This window comes from Eschrichtius robustus, chromosome 4 (genome assembly GCF_028021215.1).
Source record: "Eschrichtius robustus isolate mEscRob2 chromosome 4, mEscRob2.pri, whole genome shotgun sequence".
NCBI lineage: Eukaryota > Metazoa > Chordata > Mammalia > Artiodactyla > Eschrichtiidae > Eschrichtius > Eschrichtius robustus.
Genome location: NC_090827.1, coordinates 55,345,639 through 55,368,081, shown reverse-complemented (window position 1 = coordinate 55,368,081; position 22,443 = coordinate 55,345,639). Strand labels below are relative to the sequence as shown.

At 37.3% G+C, this 22,443-nt stretch overlaps 1 protein-coding gene across 1 annotated transcript in view; it reads right to left on the bottom strand.

Annotated features, from left to right (window-relative positions):
* The window catches only part of PRKG2 (protein kinase cGMP-dependent 2), a 93,613-nt gene that overhangs the window by 54,250 nt on the left and 16,920 nt on the right, over nucleotides 1–22,443 (bottom strand). The window contains exons 3-5 of the mRNA XM_068542118.1: nucleotides 8,503–8,669; nucleotides 4,008–4,121; nucleotides 2,476–2,581 (exon numbers count right to left, since the gene is read on the bottom strand). Coding sequence (XP_068398219.1) covers nucleotides 2,476–2,581; nucleotides 4,008–4,121; nucleotides 8,503–8,669 — 387 coding nt within the window. The remainder of the gene's footprint in view (nucleotides 1–2,475; nucleotides 2,582–4,007; nucleotides 4,122–8,502; nucleotides 8,670–22,443) is intronic.

The following is a 22,443-nucleotide window of genomic DNA, read 5'->3' as shown; positions in this document are numbered from 1 at the left end:
TCAGTATGATTAGCCCATCAGTGTGATTAAAGTGTTCTTTTAGAGAAATTTCTACTTTACCCATTTTCACTCAGGACTGTTGAAATAATTTCCGTAAGATAGATGCTTCTTTCTTACCATCTAAAATTTGACACCCCTAAGGAGAAAATGATGCTCTTCCATAAATACATGATTGGATCTGAGTTTTGAAAAGAGAGCTCTAGACTCAGTCTTGAACACATGCACCAGGAGGCATGTAGCCAGGAGCTGGGTCTAAGAATGTCTGCATCTGAATCATTTGTAATTGCAAAACACTGGAACATGCCCAATGGGAGAGCAGATAAATGAACTGTGGTCGAGTCAGATAACAGAACTCTACAACAGGAGAAATGACTGCACTAACCAAGTAGATGAACCTTACAAAATGTGTTGAGTGAAAAAACTGACTTGCAAAAATAACACCAATTTTGTAAAGTTCAAAAATAGGCTAAACCAAGCTACAGGCAAAATAATAAAGAATAGCAAGGTTACGATTACCAAACTGCAGAATACAGACTACTCCAAGGAGAGGAGGTACCCCAAGGAAGGCTAGAAAATGGCATAGGGGAGCAAATGGGAATGGCAGCGACATTGCTAACTTTCTACTTAGGCTGGGCCGTAGCTTGACGGGGCTCACTTTGTTATTATGTTATTATAACTTACGTATGTACTATGTATCATTTGATACATGTCAGATACTTCATGATAAAAAGATGTAAATGGAAAAGAGCTTACTGTATATTATGAAACAAAGAGAAATGTATTTCTCTAATATGTCTCCTTATGGATGAAAAGGTAAAAGGGTTAACCAGAACATTTTTCTATATAGTGGCACATAGAAGAAAAGGGAATACTTTTTGTTCCTTTGGTTTAATTGACTAACACATGCCCGTCATGAAAGTTCTACTTCGGGTCCAAACTGGGCACTGTAGCATTAGCGAAAATTCTCTCCTGTAAGCCTATCACCTTTGGGGATTGGTGAGGAAATTGATATGAGAAAAAATCTTTTTTCTGTCTCCCCTCTATGAAGGCAGAGATCAGGTTTATCTTGTTCATCACTGAATCCACAATGTTTACGCCTGGCAATAAGTATTCATTGAGCGAATGCATGAATAAGAAAAAGAAGAAAAGGAGGGAAGGAACCTGTACCAGTAAATTCTCTGAGCTCCCTCCACTAAGGCAGGACACACTAGACTCCAAGGGAAAACCTAGTGGCTCAGGTTTTATCTCAGACATGATGCAACCCATGGGCACCTGTTTATTTATGTATCCTTTTTTGACCATTGCATAAGTGCAGTTTATTAGCTTTAAATACTGACCTGCATTGCTCAGTTGCTGGATTTTGAGATTACCTATACTCAGGTAGACCCCACAACATGATGGCTAAGGCACTGATTGTCATATAGGTAAGGCACCTTCTTGTCATTACTGCAGCTCTCTTCCAGGAGTCATTATTGTTTCCGGGAAAGTAAATCAGCAAGAGTCCATATGAAAAACCTCAATGCCTGCAATGTTCTACTGATTAACAATGCCTTCATTCAATATTCACTGAGTCCTCACTATATGCTAGGCACTAGGCACGGCACAGCCCTAAAATCATTGACTTTGCAGGCTAGTTATGCAAGATAAAGTCACTATACTTAAAAAGAACTTAGAATTTATTTTTGGAAACCACAGGATATTTTATTGTTATTACCACTTATCAAAGGTTACATTTCATTACAGTATGTATTGCAGTTTCAGAGACTGTCAAATCTCCCACAAAAGACACAGAAATAGTTTAAATAAGGAACTTATACTTTCCAAAAAAAATGTTTTTAATGTGTAGCTGACCTTTTCAGTTACATAGGTACTTGTTTCTCTGTAATTTGATGTGTCCAAGTTGTTGGGGGTTCAGAACAGTTGACAAAATGTGTATGTTCCAAGGATCCATGTCATGATAGCAAGCATAATAACATTTTTGGCAAGTTAATTTGCTGCAAATAATAGTAATTTGGAAGATGGTGTGGCTATGCCAATGAGAAAAAATGTCTCAGGTAAAGCAAGTAAGGATAGTAAAATAATTTATTTTAATATTATTCTAAGCAAAGCATTATTATCTTTTGTTATCTACTTCCAAATTATAGGACATCTTTCAAAGTCAACTGAGCCACCCAAGTGAAATTTTAGGATTTTATGCACATTATTCTATACTATGTGTAATGACTCCATCCACACAAGGGCAAAATTAGCAAAAGAAATAAATCAGTGAACAAGGCTAATGGGAATGAAACATAATTCTTCATATATATAGTGGCATTTACTGCAAGAGAACACTTTTGTTCCTTTGGCTTAATCATATGGAAAATGTTTAAGTAAGAAAGACTGTAGTAAAATAATTACTCTGATAAAACCAACATATCCACAATATGGCTACACCACTTTCTGCTCTTTCTGCCACCAATGTGTTATTCTTACCTTCTGAGGAAGTTTCTGTACTGTTCATCTCTGGCTTGAGCTGTCCTTCTCATTATATTCTGGAACACCTCTCGATCTAGTGCCCATGTTTTAACATTGGTAATAGCTTTAGAAAAATCAAGAAAATAATAAAATATCATTTAGCTCTTAGATTAAGAAAACATTCCGACATGTTAATCAATAAATTTTTCATGTACTCTCATAAAATGATATTTCTTGGACAATGCATTATTTAAGCATGCAAATGGAAGGAAGTAGTGATGTAAAGAGTAGGTAATTTTACAAAATCATTTTTGGCTTTGAAATAAATGATGATTTGAAAGTGAGCAGCAAAAGATTTCCATTCTAATTATGTTTTGCTGAGGATGATATTAAAATTAGTTTGCAATCCCTAATTACACACTACATCATCAGGAGGTATTTTAGACTTGTGCTGTGATACAAAAGAAAGCCAGCCAGCCTGTAGCTAATCCAGAGAGTGAAGAATTCACAAGCAGATAATTGAAAGTTACAGATCTCTGCGTGTGAGTCTGTTTTTATGTCTTTTTATGTTGTTTAGACACTGTTGCTAACGGGAGCCAATATATTTTAAGAATCTCTATGGTTACTTTTACATAAAATATATAAAATCATTTTCAAAGAGATTATGCAAGACAGTTTTTGGGACAACCTTTTCATAGGAAAGACATTAAAATCAAGAATAAAATCTAAAAAGGAAGAAGAACAGAAGTAGCAGCTCTAAAAAATCTGTATGAAATTATGGTAGTAAGATATTTTTTAAAGGAGTGATGAGAGCCTACAGAAGAGATCAAAATCAAAATCTCTGGTTTACTAAACTTTAGAGTGAATTAGAATTATTTTGACATTCTTGTTAAAAATAGAGATCCCTGGGCCCCATTGTCAGAGATTATTTGGAGTGGAGCCTCAGAATCTGCATTTTTATCAAATACTGCAACAATGCTGACACACATATAACCTCGTCCCAAACTCTGAGAAACACCACATCTGAGTAATTCAGAAGAAAACCCGATATTACCATGAATAAAGTCGATAAAAACAAGAACCCTAAGGAGAAGCAATTGAACTAATCCCAAAAGTCACTCATGAAAACTCTCATTAATTAATTCATATCCTTTTTGATATTTATACACTTTTATTGGTTTAATTAAATTTTCTGGTTTGTAATATGGTCAGAACCTCATGGAGAATAGAAAGCAAACATGCTGGATGAGCCAAAGGCAAATGTCTACATAATAAAAAATTGAAGTGGCAACGACAGCAAATACTGGAATCAATTCTGTTTAAAGCCGTATTCATATTTTATATACAGGTATCTGACGGAAAGGTCTTTTTAAGCTTGAATCATTTAGACAAGGGCTTCAATATAAATCCTTTTATAAGCATAGCCTTTCTATTAATAAGAGCATATGGGGCACAATGGCAGACAAAAAGACTCAGGATGCAAGAGTGTCTTAGGTTATCTTTAGCGTTATGTAACAATTTTAAAAATACAGTGTTTCATCTCCTGTTACCTTTCACAGAGGCAGTTCTTGTACAGTTGTATAAAATGGCTAGTTCCCCAAACGTCGTCCACATAGGAATGGATGATAGCCATTTCTCCCCTTGGAACACCTCTAGTCGACCCTCTATCAAGTAGAATATAAGAAAACACAAGTAATCAAAATCCACCTGGATTCCATAAGTTAAAAAAAACAATCAGAAGGTATACAAAGCATACAGGTAAGATATCTTATGATTCTCATTACAATAAAGTGGTTAAGAATGCAGACTGAAGCCCACTCTCTATTAGCTGATTAGCCTGAAGAGTTACCCACTCAGCCTGGGTTCCTCATCAATAATGGGGATAATATTAATAATGTTTACTTCATACAGTTGTGAGAAGTAAATAAGTTACTATAGGTAAGGATCACAGATCCATGGCTAGCACATAGTAGATGCCATGTAAGTGTTAGCTGATGGGAATTCCCTGGCAGTCCAGTGATTAGGATTCTACACTTCCACTGCAGGCGGGCACAGGTTCTATCCCTGGTCGGGGAACTAACATCCCGCCTGCTGTGCAGTGCAGCCACAAAAACCCCACAAAAACAAAGTCCCATACTATTATTATTATGATTGTTACAAAGCTCTTTCCTGAAGCAGTGGATGGCAAGTGTTTCATTTAAAATTCATTCTACCCCATGAAAAATGTAGCACATGAAACTACTTCTCTTGCACAAGGAACACAACAATCGCTGTATGTCTTGAAAACACAGCACAGGTGTTCACACTGGTGGAAGGACTAACTCGTCATAACTGAGAAGTATGCTGGCCCCGGAGTCAGGCTGCCTGGCTCTGCCTAGTCTTTGGCCATGTGACCTTGGGTACGTTACTTCACCATGCCTTGCTTGTTGCCTAACCCCTCATTCATTGAAATGCATTAATAAATGAAGTCACTAAGAAGAGAATTACAAGACAAGCCACAGACTGAGAGAAAATATTTTTGCAAAAGACACATCCGATAAAGAACTGTTTTACAAAATACACAAAGAGCTCTTAAAGCTCATCAGTAAGAAAACAACCTAATTAAAAAATGGCCAAAGACTTTAACAGAGGCTCACCAAAGAAGATATACAGATGGCAAATAAGCATGTGAAAAGATGCTCAACATCACATTTATTAGGGAAATGCAAATTAGAACAACGAGATACTACTACACACCTAACAGTATGACCAAAATCTGGAACACTGACAACACCACATGGTGGAGAGGATGTGGAGTAACAGGAATCTCATACATTGCTGGTGGGAATGCTCAATGGTACAGCCAAGTTGGAACACAGTTTGGTGGTTTCTTACAAAGTTAAACATACCCTTACCATACAATCCAGCAACTGTGCTCCTTAGTATTTATCCAAAGGTGCTGAAAACTTAGGTCTACACAAAAACCTGCACACAGATGTTTATAGCAGCTTTATTCATAATTATCAAAACTTGGAAATTACCAAGATGTCCTTCAGTGGGTAAATGGATAAACTGTGATACAACCAGACCATGCAATACTACTCAGTGCTAAAAAGAAATGAGATACTAAGCCATGAAAAGACATGGAGGAATCTTAAATACATATTACTAAGTGAAAGAAGCCAATCTGGAAAGGCTAAATACTATATGATTCCAAGTATGTAACATTCTGGAAAAGGGAAAACGACGGAGAAAATTAAAAGATTAGTGGTTGCCAGCGGTTGGGGAGGAGATGAATAGGCAGAGCACAGAGGATTTTTAGGGCAGTGAAAATACTCTGCTTGATAGTCTAATGATGGGTATATGTCATTATACACTTGTCACAACCTAGAGACTGTACAGTACCAAGTATGGACGTTGAGTGATTACAATGTGTCAATGTAGGTTCATCCTTGGTTTAAAAACAACTGTACCTTGCTGGTGAGTAACGCTGATAACAGGAGAGGCTGTGGATGTGGGGGGGCAGGGGTATATGGGAAATCTTCGTTCCTCCCTATCAATTTTGCTGTAAACCTAAAACTGCTCTAAAAATTAAAGTCATAAAAAAGAAAAAAGAAGAGTGCTTGACACCAATCTTTGGCTAAGCAGAGTTTGGGGGAAGGGAGAGGCAACTTCCTCACCATGCTTCTGCCCTGGCAATTCTCTTCTCTTTTTCCTTCAAACTAATGCAAATAAAACCTTAGCTGATCAAAAGCATTTGCAAAAAAGACCTATTCTTAGGGGAAGAAAATGGTGGGGTTATTTCTCTTTCCCTTGAAGAACTGGTCTTTCCTTCTCCTAATTCACCACTAAGTAGCTCTGGGTCATCTCTGTCCACCCACTCATTCAATGCATCTGATATGAATACCTATGCCGTACCAGGAACTAGCCCAGGTGAAAGAGAGACAGGGTAGACAAAACAGAAAAGATATTTATCCTGTTAGAACTTATATTCTAGTAAGAAAGAAATTCTGTTTTGGCTCCGAATCTTATATATTAGTTATGCAATTTAATAATTTCTCATTATAACTAAATTCTACTCCATCAAATCTACTTAGCTGCACTGTTGAGTTAGTATCATGGAACTTTATGCATTTCAAGTTTTTTTCTAATTCGTTATGGCACATGGGACTTGAGCAACACTGAACAATTATATGGAACACCAAAAGTTTAAGCTAAATATGCTTTTACTATTTGCTATTCTTGCTATATTTTATAAAGGGGAGATTTTGAAATAACAAACTAATTTGCTCGATCAATTAAATCACACAATCAATTCTTAGATAACATCATAATTAATTCAAATAAGAAAGCGTCCAATTTTCATTTCCATGTGTGCTATAGTCCTGATTTCAATAACTATATTGATACTGACTTCTGTTCAAACCCTTCTCTCCCCAAGCCTTTCATCAGAGTTGCTGGCAAAGAACAAGATGAGCTGACATGAGTTTCTCATCCTTCCTTGCAGGTTTCCTAAATATTGGTTGACTTAATGCCCTATCTTCTTCTCTTGCCAGAATGTTCTCGTGTTGCTAAAGTAGAAGTGAAAGAGCCAAGAGAAAAGTTGAAAGAGGGGGAAATTGCTCTGGGTCACCTGTCCCTAAAACTTGAAGGCTGGCTAAATTAAGACTGTAATTCACTTCTTGGGGAGAATAATTACTTGAGGATGACTATAGTTTTAAGGCCGTCTACAAAGACGTACATGGCAAATAATACACTAATAATTATGCAACTGGCATGTTTAAAGAATCAAAATAGAGAAAACAATCTTTTATACACTGTCAATAGATGTGTATTAATTTGTTTGGATAGGCAACTTCTGTTCCACACCTAAGGCCTCAAGGAAACAAGAATCATAAAAGCATTGCTTAACTTTGTTTCTTGGTTTCTGTGATTCTTTTTACCCCTCCTTTCTATACAAGGATTTGTCTAAAGTTGCAGGCCACTTAGCAGAATATAACCTCCCACGGGAATCATGTCTTATTCACCTGTGTCTCTCTCAGAACTCAGCATTGGGCTTTGACCATAGTTGGCCATCAATAAAAAATTATAAAGTTTATAAAGCATTGCTTAGATCGTCAGGACCTACAGTGCAAAACAAAAGGCCACAGCACATCCCAGGTTACCACTACCTCTGGGCAAGCCAGTTAACTTTTTTCCCTAAAACTCAAAAATTTGGGGCAATTCAGAATTTGACATGGCATTCAATAACCGTAAGCCCTGTTCAGATAATTTCTTGTTTCTATATCTAAAAAAAAACTGTTGAATTCCAGTATAAGATTTATGCGTTTGATAAGCATTTGAGAAATAAATCCTTTTCCTATCTAACCATTATAATCTACCCAGCATGGAAGCATGTTCAAGTGATCATGTATGGAGGAAGCCATTTAAATGGTTCTAAAAACACCAGCTTTAACCTTAAGGCATTCCATTTGACTTATCTGTTGGTTAATTGTACCTAAATTGTCTTTTGAAATCATTGGTATATAACGAAAATATTTTACAAAGTCACAAAAATAATTGTTTTCTTTTCCATGGTACAACAATGTGAAAAGGTCAACACAAGCAGCAGTGTTTTGAATACTCTGAAACACCTTCTTGTATATGTTGAGTGAGTGGCACTGTGATTAAAAGTATGGACTCTCTAATCAGATTGTTTAAATTTGCATTCTACCTCCACCACTAATGAGCTGTGTGGCCTTGGGTAAGTTACTTAACCTCTCTGTGACACAGTCCACATAGTAACATGAAGACAGTAGCACTTGCCTAACAGAGTCGGTGAGTCGAAATGAGATCTTTCTATTAAGTACTCAGTAGGATGCTGGACATATAGAAAGCATTCTGTAAATATTAAGTATTAGCAACATGATGATTAGATCAACAAGGTTACTATTTCATGAGCTCAATCTGTTATGTTTTCTACAAATAGAGCAACCAATTTTGCATTTTTATAAATGTTTGCAAAAAATCATTAAACTATAGGCTAATATTTATTATATGGTGACTGGAAAAATCTGTGAAGCCCACCTGCCAGTACAAAGATATGGTTTCCTGGTTCTCCTTGCTTAATAATGTAACTCCCTTGCTGGTAGTTTCTCCCATACATGCATTCCACCATGTCTTTGATCTGCTGAGGATCCAGTCTCTTCAGAAATTGATTTTTATTAAGGGCATCTGTGATGAGCTTCTTCTCACTGGTATAATGGAAGGAAGATGTTAGTTACAATTAGTGAAAACCATGATTCGCTCTTTCGAGTCACTTCATTTTTATTCTTGATATTACTACCTATGTATTTACAACTTATCCAGCAAGGAAAAAATTTTTTTCTAGCCCCACCAACACCTGACCCTTAGAACTACCATACTTTACTTAGAAATCCTTTGAAAACATTTTTGAATATTTTTTTCTGGTAATCATTATTAAATCAATTTTATCATCACTCCTAATTGCCATCATCACAAAGGTAGCATCCTTCAAGGTCCCTAGATGCAATACTAATGGACGTACGATTTTTAGATGGGAAGCCAGTCTGGTTGGTAGGTAGAAGGTGTATCTAAGGGACTGTAACACAGTATTCATTCACTGATGTATACACGCGTGCCTAATTCCTACGGTGCTAGTCATTTTATATCTTATTTAATCCTCACTACTATCCGTGTGAGATAATGACTATTCCGACTTTATAGATAAGTAGACTAAAAGCTAAGAAGCAACTTATTCTCCCCTAGTATTTAAATCTAAGTCTGTGAGTCCGAAGTCTGTGCTGCTACCATTCCAACTGTTGCTTCTTCTGACGTGGACAGGTCGGCTCCCTTGGGACTCATAAGGTTTGATCAGACATAGAGGGTGATGGTGATAGTTCAGGTTTGCCTATGTTTTGACTCTTAGTATGTCTAGGCTAGACAGAACCTACATTTCCAATCTCCCAGCCTATTCATTCCCCAAATCAGAAGCCCACTTGTTGGTAATCCTAGAACACTTCAGTTTCTTTTGGAAAAGAAGTAGCTCAAAATAATGGCCTAATCTGCATCACCTTAAATTTCTAATGTTCTAATTAGCATACTTTATATGTAGATATCATAGAATTACGAGCTGGAAGAAAAGTTGCCTAAGTCAGAATCTTTGCGCAATATATTTGCTTTCACTCAAATTCAGTGTGATTCTTTTAAACTATGGGTATTTTCCTATATTTTTCATTCAAACTCTCTCCCGTACATAGCTTTGCTGTTTAAAAACTTGTGACCTTTTCTACACAGAAAGTGTTCAAGGAAATCCCCTGGTGGTCCAGTGGTTAGGACTCAGTACTCGGCGCTTTCACTGTTGGGGTCTGGGTTCGACCTCTGGTGGGGGAACTGAGATCCCACAAGCCAGGTGGCGCGGCTAAATTAAAAAAAGAAAGTTCTCAAACACAAGGTAAAAGTTCACGGAATTAGATACTTTATGATCCTATCTATCAAATCATTAGGCTTCATGAAGGAAACAAAACAAAGTCTTGAACAGAAATTCCTTCTTCCCTACTCCGTCAACCTCAGAGCCATCTGAACTCTCCGGGTTCCTTGAGAACTTCCTTCCTCCTTCATTTAATCTATCACTATGTCTTGTCAATTCTCTTTACAAAATATCACTGTTATCCATTTTAGTTTCCATTTTCAAGGGTCACCACATCCAAGAAAAAATCTTAGGTCTGGATAATTTTAACAGCTTCCTTTTTGGTTTTTCAGCTTCTAGCCTCTTCCCCCTGCAGTCCATCCTATACCACACTATCAGATTCACATTGGTAAATTCATCTTGACTTCACCCTGATCTCATTCTTCCTTCATCCACCAAAACCAACAATTCATTCAATTAAGATATACCAAAAAAATACTTTTGCAAGATATTCTTCTCAAGGGTAGAACTGTGAACAATATCATAAAAGTTCCAGATTTCACGAGTCTTTCATGCTAGTGTAACATTCCAGCAAGAGTTTCCTCAATGCCCACATATCCCAATTTCCCAAAATATGTTCCAAGAATCACTGTTCCTTTATAATCAAAAGTTTGCTGAGTTTAAACAATTTTGGAAATTCACCATGCACAGTTTAAAGGTTCAAAGAAATCTTGCAGTAAACAAATCTGTTTAAACCAATGTTTCCCAAACCTCAGTGTCTTCTTTATTTATTTCTTTTTTTTGGCTTAATTTCTATTAACATTCCATGGAAGTATTATGAAAACCCTTTTGCCATAGAAGACAATCAACTTCCCACAATCTGGTATTCCCCATTTCCCACCACATGCCTCCACTCTATCCATCTAGCACTTACTCCCTAACACAAATCCTTTGTTACAGATAGACTGGTCTCCTCACTGTCTCCTATGCTTGCCAGCTTTACCTTCAGGCTTGGCACATGTTTTCTCCTTGAATTTAGCTTCTTCTCCCCTCAACCTACCCAAACATTAGACATCTACCAAGAAACCCCTTATGACCTACTCAACCCTGCCTGGATACTGTAGCTCACACAATCCTTCTGTTCTACCCTAAACTCCTAGAGTACTCGTTTTCATGTCCATCCAACTCACCAAATTTATCAAGCAAATACTTAAGACATAAAAATTAGTAAAGCATGGCCCATAGCCTCAAAGAGTTCCCAGATCCTCTTAACTTAGTTTAGTCCATAAACACATTGTAATATTCTATTAGAAAAGAGTTCTTGGTACTTCCCTGGTGGCATAGTGGTTAAGAATCCACCTGCCAGTGCAGGGGACACGGGTTCGAGCCCTGGTCTGGGAAGATCCCACATGCCGTGGAACAACTAAGCCCGTGCACCACAACTACTGAGCCTGCACTCTAGAGCCTGCGAGCCACAACTACTGAGCCCATGAGCCGCAACTACTGAGCCCACGTGCCACAACTACTGGAGCCCGCATGCCTAGAGTCTCTCTGCAACAGGAGAAGCCACCACAATGAGAAGCCTGCACACCATAACGACAGTTGCCACAACTAGAGAAAAGCTCGTGTGCAGCAATGAAGACCCAACTCCGCCAAATAAATAAATAAATTTATTTTAAAAAAAAAGAAAAGAAAGAAAAGAGTTCTATCTATGAGGTTTTCTCCAAACTAAATCATAAATACTTAGAGGAGTGGTTCTTGTCTGGAATTTTCTGTTTACAAAGCCACATACAGCAGTGATTAAGAGTATGAAGTTTGCAACTTCTCCTATAACTATGATATAGGCCAGCTATTATAAGCACAACTCTCCCTGCTCACACAAAACAAGTACAAAAGTTGATTAAAGTATATATTTACAAATCTGTTTGACAGCATTGGAGACCTATCAACTTAGCAACAGCTTGATGAATGATGATCAACAAGAGAACATGAATTTGACATTCACCTCTGCTTTTTCCTTCAAGGTACTTATTGATTTGTAGGCAGCCTTAAGCAGAGTTTTGGCAGTCTCAAAGGGTTGGGAAGACACAAGTCAGTGTTCAAGACACACCATGAAAGAGTATCCTGGTAAACATCCAGAATTTCAGATGGGACATCTAAAGGGCTGTAAACTAGAAGTAAAGACTAACAAAAAACAGGCAAAAAGAGCCCCAAACCAACTTTGAAACTATTCCTATTTTGGCTAAAATTATTTGCCCCTGCTTAACTGCCTGTGAGAAGCAAAGGTGAATCTTTTCTGTAGGATGTTCACAAAATCTAGGACTCAAATTTTCTCTATAATTTTTCCATAAGGAGTATCTGGCATGATATCAAAAACTACCAGGCATACCAGGAGAAAAGATCAAATGACTGAAGACCACGAGGAAAAAAAACAATAGAAGCAGACCCACAGTAGATTAAAAAAATTGTATGTATCAAGCACAAACTTTAGTACAACTATAATAGGTTTAAGAAAATCAAGGATAAAATGGAAAATGTCAACAGAGAACATGAACCTTTTTAAAAATCAAGTAGATATTCTAGAATTGAAACATACAATATCTGAAGCTTGGACCTCAATAGATGGGTTTAAAATCTGATAAGACACAGCTGAAAATGATTACAAACTGAATATGGGCAGGTAGAATATATCCAGATAGAAGACTGGAGAAAATCTAGGATAGAAAATAGAACAATAAAAACAAAATCAAAACATAGGAGACATATATGGCATGATAGAGAAGTTGAGCATATATGTAATCTGGACCCCCAAAGAAAGGGAAAGAATTGGCCTGAAACAATACATGAAGGTATCATATTCAAGAATTTTCTTAAGTCAATGAAAATGTATCAAGCCATAGACAATAAACTCCAAACAAAATATATACATAAAAAAAAATTTAGTCCCATCATAGTCAAATTATTGAAAATCAAATACAAAAAGAAAAATCTATGAAGCAGCTGGAGAAAACAGACATATTACCTTCAAATGACCAACAACAGGACTGACTTACTCTTCAACAGAAATAATGGAAACCAGAAGACAGTGGAATATCTTCAAAGTGCTTCAGAGTGCCTATTTCAATGTCTTTACCCAGTGAAAACAGCCTTCAAAAATGAAAGCAAAATGAATATATTTTCAAAACATTATTCCGTTGGCAACAGACTTAACAGAGAAGAAAAATGATCCTGGATGGAAACTAGCAGATGTTAGAAGAAAGAAAGAATGGGAAAAGTAAATATGTGGGTGACTAAAGGAAGCTCATCTTTATAAAAGAGTAATAATAATACCTTGTAGAGTTTGAAATATGTGATAAACAAAATGTATGAAAACAAACAGCCAAAACAGCATGGTCAGTAAATGGAGTTAGTTAACATAATTTAAAAGCACTAATCTATATTGGAAATTGAACAAGTTAAGGATGCATATTACAATTTAGGGGAACCCCCTACAAGATTAGACAAAGAATGTTTAACTAGAAGAGAAAATGGAATAATAATATGTACTTAATTAATTCAAGAAAATGGAAAGAAAATAGAGAAAAAGAAACCAAAGAAGTGAAACAAATAAGAAACAAATAGTAAGATGTTAACGTTAAACCCAAATATTTTGTATTTACATTAAATATAAATGTAATAAATACCCCAATTAAAAGACCAGATTGTCAGACTGATAAAATAAATAAATAAAAAGGAAAATACCAAGTATATGTTGCTTATAAAAGATATGCCTTAAAGATAATGATATAGAAAAGTTCAAAGTAAAAAGGCAGAAAAAGATATACTATGTAAACAGCAATTACAGGCATACCTCAGAGATAGTTTGGGTCAGTTCCAGATTCCAACAATACAGCAAATATTATAATAAAGTGAGTCACACAAATTTTTTGGTTTCTCAGAGGCATATAAAAGTTATGTTTACACTATACTGTAGACTATTAAGTGTGCAATAGCATTATGTCTAAAAAGCAATGTACACACCTTAATTAAAAAACACTTTTTTGTTAAAAAATGCTAACCATCGCCTGAGCCTCCAGCAAGTCATAGTAGTAACATCAAAGATCACTGATCACAGATCACCATAACAAATACAGTAAAAGTGGAAAATGTTTAAAATATTGTGAGAATTACAAAAACATGACACAAAGACATGAAGTGACCAAATGCTGTCAGAAAAATGGGGTACCTATAGATCTGCTGGACATAGGGTTGCCACAAACCTTCAATTTGTAAAAAATGCAATATCTTAAAGTGCAATAAAGTGAAGCACAATAAAACAAGGTATGCCTGTATAAAGAAAATTTTCCTTGATACAAGAAAGTAGGCTTTAAAGAAAGACATTATTTCTAGAAATGAAGAGGAATATTTTATATTGATATGTTCAGGAAAATACATATATTCTAAATGTGTATCCATCTAGTTAGATACCATCAACTTGACATAAAAACAACTGACAAAATTAAAAGAAGAAATAGACAAATCCACAATCACTTTGAGAGATTTAAAACATCTCTCTAAGAAATAATAGAATAAGCAGACAAAAATTAGTTAGAAGGTAGAAGATCTAAACTCTTGATTATCAAACTTTACTTAATCTCTTGACCTAATAGCTATTTTAAAGGTTGTATTCAACCAGTTCGGAATACACATTCTTTTCAAGTACACGAAAAACCTTCACGAAAACTGACTTTATGGGGACTGTAAATCAAACCTAACAAATTTCACAGGATTGCATGATACAGAGTATATTCTTTGAAAACAATAGAAGCTAAAAATTTAAGCTAGAAATCAATAACAAAATCAGTAACAAAAATAATCAGAAAATCCTCAAATGTTTGAGAACTGAGTAATATATTTCTGAACAGCTCATTGATCAAAGGAAGATTAAATCATAGGGAAGTCAGATAATATTTTGAAATAAATGATAAAAATGTGATTATCAAAACTTGTGGGATGCAGTTAAATCAATACTAAGAGGAAAACTTACAGTATTAAATAGATACATCACAAAAGAAAACAGATTAAAAATGAATGACTAAGTGTCTATCTCAAAGAGCTAGAAAAAGAAAAGCAATTGAGCTCAAAAAAGGGAAAAGGAAATAACAAAATAGAAACAGATAATACAGAAAGAAAAAAGTGCAATGAAGAGGATCAAGAGAGCCCAAAATAGGTTATTTGAAAAGTCAAATAGAACTGAAAAATTCATGGCAAATGGGGGGGTGGGGAGAAAGAATAATTACCAATGTTGGAAATGAGAAAAGGGACATCACTATGGATATTACAGATAGGAAAAATGAGTGGACAGTATGAATAACTATTTTAAAAATTTAGATTAAATGAAAATTTCCTAGAAAAATATAGCATACCAAATCTTATATAAGAAAAAAATAGAAAATCGGATTAGCAATAAAGAAATAAAAAATTAGGTGATTTCAAGGTCAGTAAGCAAATTTCTATATCTCAGTATCAAAATGAAAATGCTAATTTTTAAATGACATCATTTTAAAATGATCAAAAATATCAACTACATAAGATTATATATAACAAAAATGTGTAAAACCTCTATAAACAATATTACAAAATATTAAGAGAAATGAAAGAATAGCTAAATAAATGGAGGCATAGAGCAGAGTCATGAATGAGAAGACAATTTTTTAATGATGTCAATTCTATTCAAATTGATCAGGTTCAATGAAATCTCAATCGACATTCTAAAAAATTTTTTATGAAAATTGACAAGCTAATTCTAAAATTCTTATAATCATAAGAAGGCCCAAGAATAGCCATCACAACATTGAAGAACAATAACAAAACCAGAAGACTTAAGGTAATGGATATCAAGAATTATTATTGGGAATTCCCCGGCGGTCCAGTGGTTAAGACTCTGCGCTTTCACTGCCGAGGGCCTGGGTTCAATCCCTGGTTGGGGAACTAAGATCCCACAAGACGCACGGCGTGGCCAAAAAAAAAATTATTATTAATCAAAATAATTGAGAGACTATACTCTTGGCACAAGGATGCACAAAAATGACCTTTGGACCTGAATAGAAAGAACTAAAACCCACCTAAACATATATAGATACTTGATTTATGACAACGGTTGTACTACAAAGCTACAGAGGGAAAGCAGACATCAATGGAAAACACATAAATTAAAAAGTGTTCACCCTTGTTAATTATCAAGGAAAAGAAAGCCAAAACCACAATGAGTTACCACAACATAAACATACCCACCAGAATGGCTAAAATGAAAACAACTGACAATGCTAAATGCTGGTGAGGATGGAGAGTAGCAATACTCAGACACTGATGGTGGGGGGTATATATTTGTCCAGCCATTCTGGAAAACTATTTGGCAATCTATATTAAATGTGAACTTAGGGACTTCCCTGGTGGCACAGTGGTTGGGAATCTGCCTGCCAATGCAGGGGACACGGGTTCGATCCCTGGTCTGGGAAGATCCCACATGCCTCGGAGCAACTAAGCCCATGCGCCCCAACTATTGAGCCTGTGCTCTAGAGCCCGCGAGCCACAACTACTGAGCCCACGTGCCACAACTACGGAGGCCCACGCGCATAGAGGCCGTGCTCCACAACAAGAGAAGCCACCGCAATGAGAAGCCCGCTCACCGCAACAAAGAGTAGCCCCCGCTCGCCACAACTAGAGAAAGCCCGTGCGCAGCAACGAAGACCCAACGCAGCCAAAAATAAATAAATAAAAAACAAATAAATTTATAGAACAAAAATGTGAACTTAGATAAAATGTACCGCCCAGCAATTCCATTCCTAGTTATATACCTATCATAAATCATATATAAATCAAAAGTGCAAAAATGTTCATGGCAGCGTTATTCAAAATTGCTAAACACCAGAATCAACCAAATGTCCATCAACAGTAGAACTGATAAGTTGTAGCATAGTCACAACAGACACTATAGAGCAACGATAATTAATGAACCATCGCTACACACAATATCATAAATGACTCTCACTATATAAACTAAAGGAGCCAGAGTCTGTAGAGTCCATACTCTATAATTCCACTATCATAAAGTTCAAAAATAGGCAGAGTAATCTATGATAAAACTAGTGCAGATAGTGGCTACCTTCGAAGTAGATAATGGATAGGGATTGGAAGGGAGCACAAGGGGCTTCTGAGGTGCTGGTGAGGTTCTATTTCCTGATCTGTTTGGTGGTTACATGGGCGTGTTCACGTTATGATTTGTGCACGTCAATAAAAAATTCATTTAAAAAATAAAATGTGTACATAGCTTTGGAGGCAGAAGATCCTAGGTTCAAATCCCAGCTCTGCCACTTCCTAGCTGTGTGACCTTAACCTTTCTGAACCTCAGATTTCTTCTTTGCGAATAGAGCTTAGTAATCATACCTGCGACATAAGGATACCATGCATGTGAACTCAGATAAGGTGCTAATAATATGCCTAATAAATGGCAGTGATAGTAGTAGTTGGCAACAGTAGTGGTTATGGTATGCTTCTTGTGGGGAAGGGTGGGATATGAAAAGTTCTGGAAACCACGATGAAAGAAAGAGGCACTGCCAAGACTCTCTGCTTAGTTCAAAGTTCCTCCAGTAGGGCTGGATCTCGAATTTATGTACATTAGAGGTAGTGTGCCATAATCCTTTTACACCCCCTACTTACATAATCAGTATTCTTTGAAGCAATAAATTCCTGTCCTCTAAGTTGCTTCAGGAAGTTTAATTTGTCAAAGTCCACTGACAGTTCTTGTTAAGCTGGGCCCTCAATCTTCCTTCTCTGGCCCTGTTTACTAGAACCCTGTGTTCTCACTGTTTGTTTTTGTCAGGTCAGACAAAGCATGTGTCTTGCAAACTTCTTTGCACAAGGCTCAGTGCCAAGCAGGGACCAGGGGCCTCCACCTACTTTCTTATCTGTCAAGAATTTCTTGTGAGCACAAAGGCCGAGGCAACTTTACTTGTGTGGCATATCATAGCTTAATTATATATACAAATAGAAAGTATATTAGAAGGCATATTTGTCGAGGGCCCACGATCTAAAGCTGGAATGCCAGGGTCTGATTCCTAATTCTGCCACTTACGAACGGTGGAACCCTGGGCAAGTCACTTAATCTCAAGTTTTCTCAGCTATAAAATGACAATAAACACAGTCCACAGGTCATAGGATTTCTATGAGAATTAAGTTAGCTAACAATAGTGAACACTGAGAACATGGCCTGGCACATAAAATATATTACAGAAGGAATAGCTGTACTATTATATGTCAGCAAATTACCAGCAACTTTAAAACCTTCGAGTTAAAATAGCTCTAAAAACTCTATACTTGCGAACCGCCACTATTTATTAAGGGAGATTCCTTCACAATGTGAGTAAAACTCCTGACATTCCAGGTCCCCCGCCTGGCCAGCCTCCCCGTGCTCGGGGTACCCCAGGCCCACTGAACTGCTTGCAGGTCCCCAAATGTGCCAGGCCGCTTTGTCTCCCAGCCATCCATTCCTCCTCAAAACCCAGCTCAACGTCGGCTTATCTATGGAGGTGTCCCTGATCCCACCAAGCACAGGATGCCCCCTCCCTCCTTTATACACCCATCTCTTAGAATATCAATCACACAAGACTGCAATACATTTTAATTTCCCCAAAGAGGCCGAGATCTTCAAGGGTGACAACATTTTCTTCATCCTCTTACCTAAAATCAGAATTGCACCTAGCACGAAGTAGGGACTCAACAAAATTAATACTAAAGGACATTCAAGTTCTTTCTCCTAGCTTAAAAATCCTGGGTACAGAGACAAGAATGGAGGTGGGAAATGTCCATCACCCACTAAACAGGCACAGAAAATAAGCAAGATAAACATCTATTTATTTCTCCCCCAAATTTTTTGAGTAATAAACCAGCAAGAAAAAAATAGCTAATAAATGCACAGGTTTATAATTTGAGGAACCAGCATGAAAAGATGACGTCATCCATGAATAATCAGAAAATGAGCATGACTTTGTCCTGTCAACTCTCTTACCCTATTGCCCACGTAATTAAGTACAGTTGTAATTGAATCATGTTTACTGTTACTTCATGCTTACAACAAACATTTCTCTCTCCCCTTCTTAAATGTGTGCAGATGATCCAGTTCCCGGGAGCATCAAAGAACAGAGTTTAATAATGAAATGTTGAAAACCAAAACATATAAGGAAGTTAATCTGACACACTCAGTGACATGCATAATCATCATTGCGCTGCATGGTAATTAGGTAGAAATGGTAAATAGTTCTCTTAGATGTCTGTAATGAGCATTGCTCTTAGAGTGTCAAACTGAATATTTCTAGAGTCAGCTGCAGGGAAGCCTGTTCCTATAACAAAATGGTTCTCAATTGTCACTGCACATTAGAATCATCAAGGGACCTTCTGTAAACCCTGATACCCAGGGCCTTTACCTCAAACCAATTTAATCAGACTCCCTCGGGGTCATACCAGGACATCAATATTTTTTAATACTTCCCTGGTGATTATAATGTGCACTTAAGCTTAAGAATTACAGCTGTAAACAAGAAAACACAAGGGAGTTTGAAGTTGTTCTTTCCCTCTATTTTCCCACAGCACTGGGAACAAGCCTCCATTGAAGGCTCAACAAGCAATCAATCAATTACTATTAAGTAATTAATGGCTGATTAATTAACAATAATCAATTGATGTTCGTTTGTCACAAGACTTTGCTGTATCTTATTCTCCTTTACAAGATAACCAGTAAGAGGAAAAAAACTAAGAAAAGAGAAAATCATCACTCTACCTCCTTCCAGCATCCTATATGGAAACTGAAACAGTCTGGCACTTAGAGGCATGCTGTCAAATCAGCCCCAGGACTTTTTTTTTCAATTGTGGTAAAATGCACAACATAAACTGTACCATCTTAACTACTGTTAAGTGCACAGCTCAGTGGCATTAAGTATATTCCCATTATTTTGCACCTATCGCCACCACCCATCTCCAGAACTTTTCTAATCTTCCCAAACTAAAACTCTGTCCCCATTAAACAATAATTCCCCATTCCCTGCTCCTCCCAGCCCCTGGAAACTTCCATTCTACTTGATGTGTCTGGAAATTTGACTACTCTAGGTACCTAATATAAAGTGGAATAATTTGAGTCTGACTTATTTCACTTAGCATAAAGTCATCAAGATTCATTCACATTGTAGCATGAGAAAGGAAGGGCTTTCCCTCCTTTTTAAGTCTGAATAGTATCTCATTTTATGTATATACTGCATTTTATTTACCCATTCATCCATCAGTGAGTATTTGCATCTTGTGAATACGCTATGAATATACATGTACAAGACTCTGGGCTTTTTATATATGGCTTTACATGGCTTTTCATATATGGTTTTAGCATGGCCAGATTCTTAGTCAGAGAATCTCATACCAGAGATGCAAAGGGGCCGGTATGGTGTGCAGAATTCTAAGATGGCCCTACTGTCTCTACCCATCTGGTGTCAGGCTCTTATACAATCCCCTCCCCCTGAGTGGAGATGGAACCTGGGACTTGCTCCTTGACAACAGAATATAGCAACTGTGATGGGAGGGTCACCCAGCATATGTTGTGTAAGACTTCATCTTAGCCAACAGTAAAGAGATTCTCCAGCTGGCCCTGAAGCAGTAAGCAGCCATGTTGTGAGAGGGCCCCTGTCATATGAGGGGGACATATGACAGGGAACTCTGGGCAGACCTCTAGGAGCTGAGAGCAGCCCCTGGCTGACAGCCAGCAAGAAAATGGGGACCTCAGTCCTACCACCACAAGGAACTGAATTCTGCCAACAATCACTTGAGCTTAGAGGAGGACCTCTTCCACTAGAAAGGTCTAGAAAGGAACACAGCAGGTTGACACCTTGACTGCAGCCTGCTGAAACCCTGAGCAGATGACCTAAATAGCCTCACCCAGACTCCTGACCCACAGAAATGCCGAGATAACAAATATGCATGGTTTCAAGCTGCTAAGTTTGTGGTAACTTGTTATCCAACAATAGAAAACTAACACACCTGGGTTTCCCTGAGTTTCTGGTTCCAAGGACTATCAAGTAGTATCTTCTCCTGCTCACTTTTTACCTCCCTTTTTCGCACCTCATCTGGAGAGAAGAGACTGGAAGCTACAGATCTTTCTTTCCTTCATATTTCTCAGAGCTTGATTTGTAAACCCCAAAAAGACCACGAAAGTTGATGCTTGGAATTTACTAAGTCAAATTAATTTGTCATGACAAACAAACACTCCTGGTAGGATTCAAAGGAAATTGGGGATTCTTGACCATAGATCTCAAAAACAAAAACAAAAACCTGTCAAACAAGACTGCACTGAAAAATCTACAACTCACCAATGTTTCTAAGGAAAGTCTGCATGGAGGAGAGCAAATTATCTTAAAATGAGACTTTAAAGAACGAAAACAGGTTTAGTTAAAGGATCATTACAACAAATATATCTTTCACACAGAAGGTACTTCCAGAGTCTAAAAACTGAAAAGCTTTTCCTTGGCTTTAGATTTTTTTTTCCCCCTTCTTGAGAAGCAGTTTAAACCCTAGTCAGGTGATGAGCTGAGATGCTCAGGCTTTTCAAAGAAAGGGGAGGCGCCCTGGAAACTGACCGCACTGGCAGAGGTCAGTAATGATGCCTCCCTCCGATTAGACAAGCAAGGAGAAAAGGTCACTGTCTTCTCAACCATACTATTTCTACTACACTCTTTCCTGGGAATCTAGCAAGGAAATGGGCAGTGTCCAGAATGGCATGAAATGTGTGTGAGGGAAAAAATGGGTCAGGAAAGAGTAACGCATTTCAGAGGACACTTAAAAGCCATAAGTAAGGAGAGCTGGAGGCTCTGCCCAGGCTCCCAGGACAGCTGTTCAAAGCCAGCCCTGCTATATTCACCTGGAGTAACTTACTTAGAGGCAAGCAGATCCACAAACTGCTATAAATATCCCATAAAGTAGTAAGAGAGCAGGCAAAATATAATAAGTGTAGGTTTCAGAGTTGTTCCGATTAAGTGGCAGCTGTCTCGGTATCTAGGTGAGGTTGCCCAGCTTTAGGCACTACTGAGGACCACCATGGGCTAGTTACTTACGCTTGGTAAGCCTCATACAATAATATTCACCCGGTAGGTTTGTTATGAAAATAAATGCGATAACTCAGTGTGTCTGGCCTATACTAGGTACTAGAAATTGGTACTGATGGCCCTTGACTAGTCTGATGCTGAGAGAGGAGGAAAATTAGAAGCAAACAAAATAAACATATAAGTGAAAGAAATGGGGGAGAGGAGACAGAAAGAACTACAGACAAGAAAGGAAAGGAAGCAAAATTAAAGAATTCAATATTCGATAAACATTTGTTGAACTGAATGTGTTCATCTGAAGGCGTAAAGGGAATGTTTCTAGCCAAGGTTATGGGGTCAAAAATGGCTGTGGTCATTGTGCAGTAGCATAAAAACATCACAGAACATGCGGTAACTCAGGAACGCCGACCACCAGGCAAGGGAAGGGTGGTTCCGAGTCGGCTGGGAACTTAAAATAAGCACTTCGATTTTTGATTTTCACAA